Source organism: Phalaenopsis equestris, unplaced genomic scaffold, assembly GCF_001263595.1.
Source record: "Phalaenopsis equestris unplaced genomic scaffold, ASM126359v1 Scaffold186624, whole genome shotgun sequence".
NCBI lineage: Eukaryota > Viridiplantae > Streptophyta > Magnoliopsida > Asparagales > Orchidaceae > Phalaenopsis > Phalaenopsis equestris.
In genome coordinates this window covers 1-679 of record NW_018206573.1, presented here as the reverse complement: position 1 = coordinate 679, position 679 = coordinate 1, and the positions used below count along the sequence as shown (strand labels likewise).

The 679-nt window shown below is 53.6% G+C and overlaps 1 protein-coding gene across 1 annotated transcript; it reads left to right on the top strand.

Moving 5' to 3' along the window:
* Positions 1-5: 5 nt before the first annotated feature.
* On the top strand, positions 6-674 carry LOC110034412 (cyclin-dependent kinase C-2-like; the record flags this gene model as incomplete). Its single annotated transcript, XM_020738677.1, has 2 exons — positions 6-139; positions 236-674. Coding segments are annotated over 2 exons (573 nt in total), but the record flags the coding sequence as incomplete, so codon positions are not given.
* Positions 675-679: the final 5 nt, after the last annotated feature.

The following is a 679-nucleotide window of genomic DNA, read 5'->3' as shown; positions in this document are numbered from 1 at the left end:
TATGGAATCTTATAATTCATCTTGTGCTATTCTGTATAAAGTTCAATCTCACATCTTCTGATTTGCAGAGAATATCAGCAAAAGATGCACTTGATGCAGAGTATTTCTGGGCTGATCCCTTACCATGTGATCCAAAAAGGTGAACCTTAAACCCTTCACTGTCTCAGCAAACAATTTCTCCTCGTCTTGATGCTCATGCCTACTAAAAATTACCCCACAATCCAACCTTGAACAGCCTTCCGAAGTACGAATCTTCCCACGAGTTTCAGACGAAGAAGAAGCGCCAGCAACAACGCCAGCACGAAGAAATGGCGAAGCGTCAGAAGCTTCAGCACCCTCAGCCTCATGCCCGTCTTCCTCCCATCCAACAGACCGGTCAACCTCATCCCCAAATGTGGCCTGGTCCCGGTCAACCCATCCATAATGCACCGCCTCCGATGGCTGCTGGTCCGAGCCACCACTATGGGAAGCCACGCGGCCCTTCCGGCGGTCCTAACAGATACCCTCCAGGAGGTAACCCCGTTGGAGGTTACAATCCCAACCATCCCAATAGAGGTGGCCAGGGTGGGGGTTACAGCGGTGCTCCCTATCCCCAACAAGGCCGCGGCCCTCCTTATCCTGGGGGCAATATGCAGGGTGCCGGTGGACCGAGGGGCACCGGCGGCGGCAGGAGGGCTGG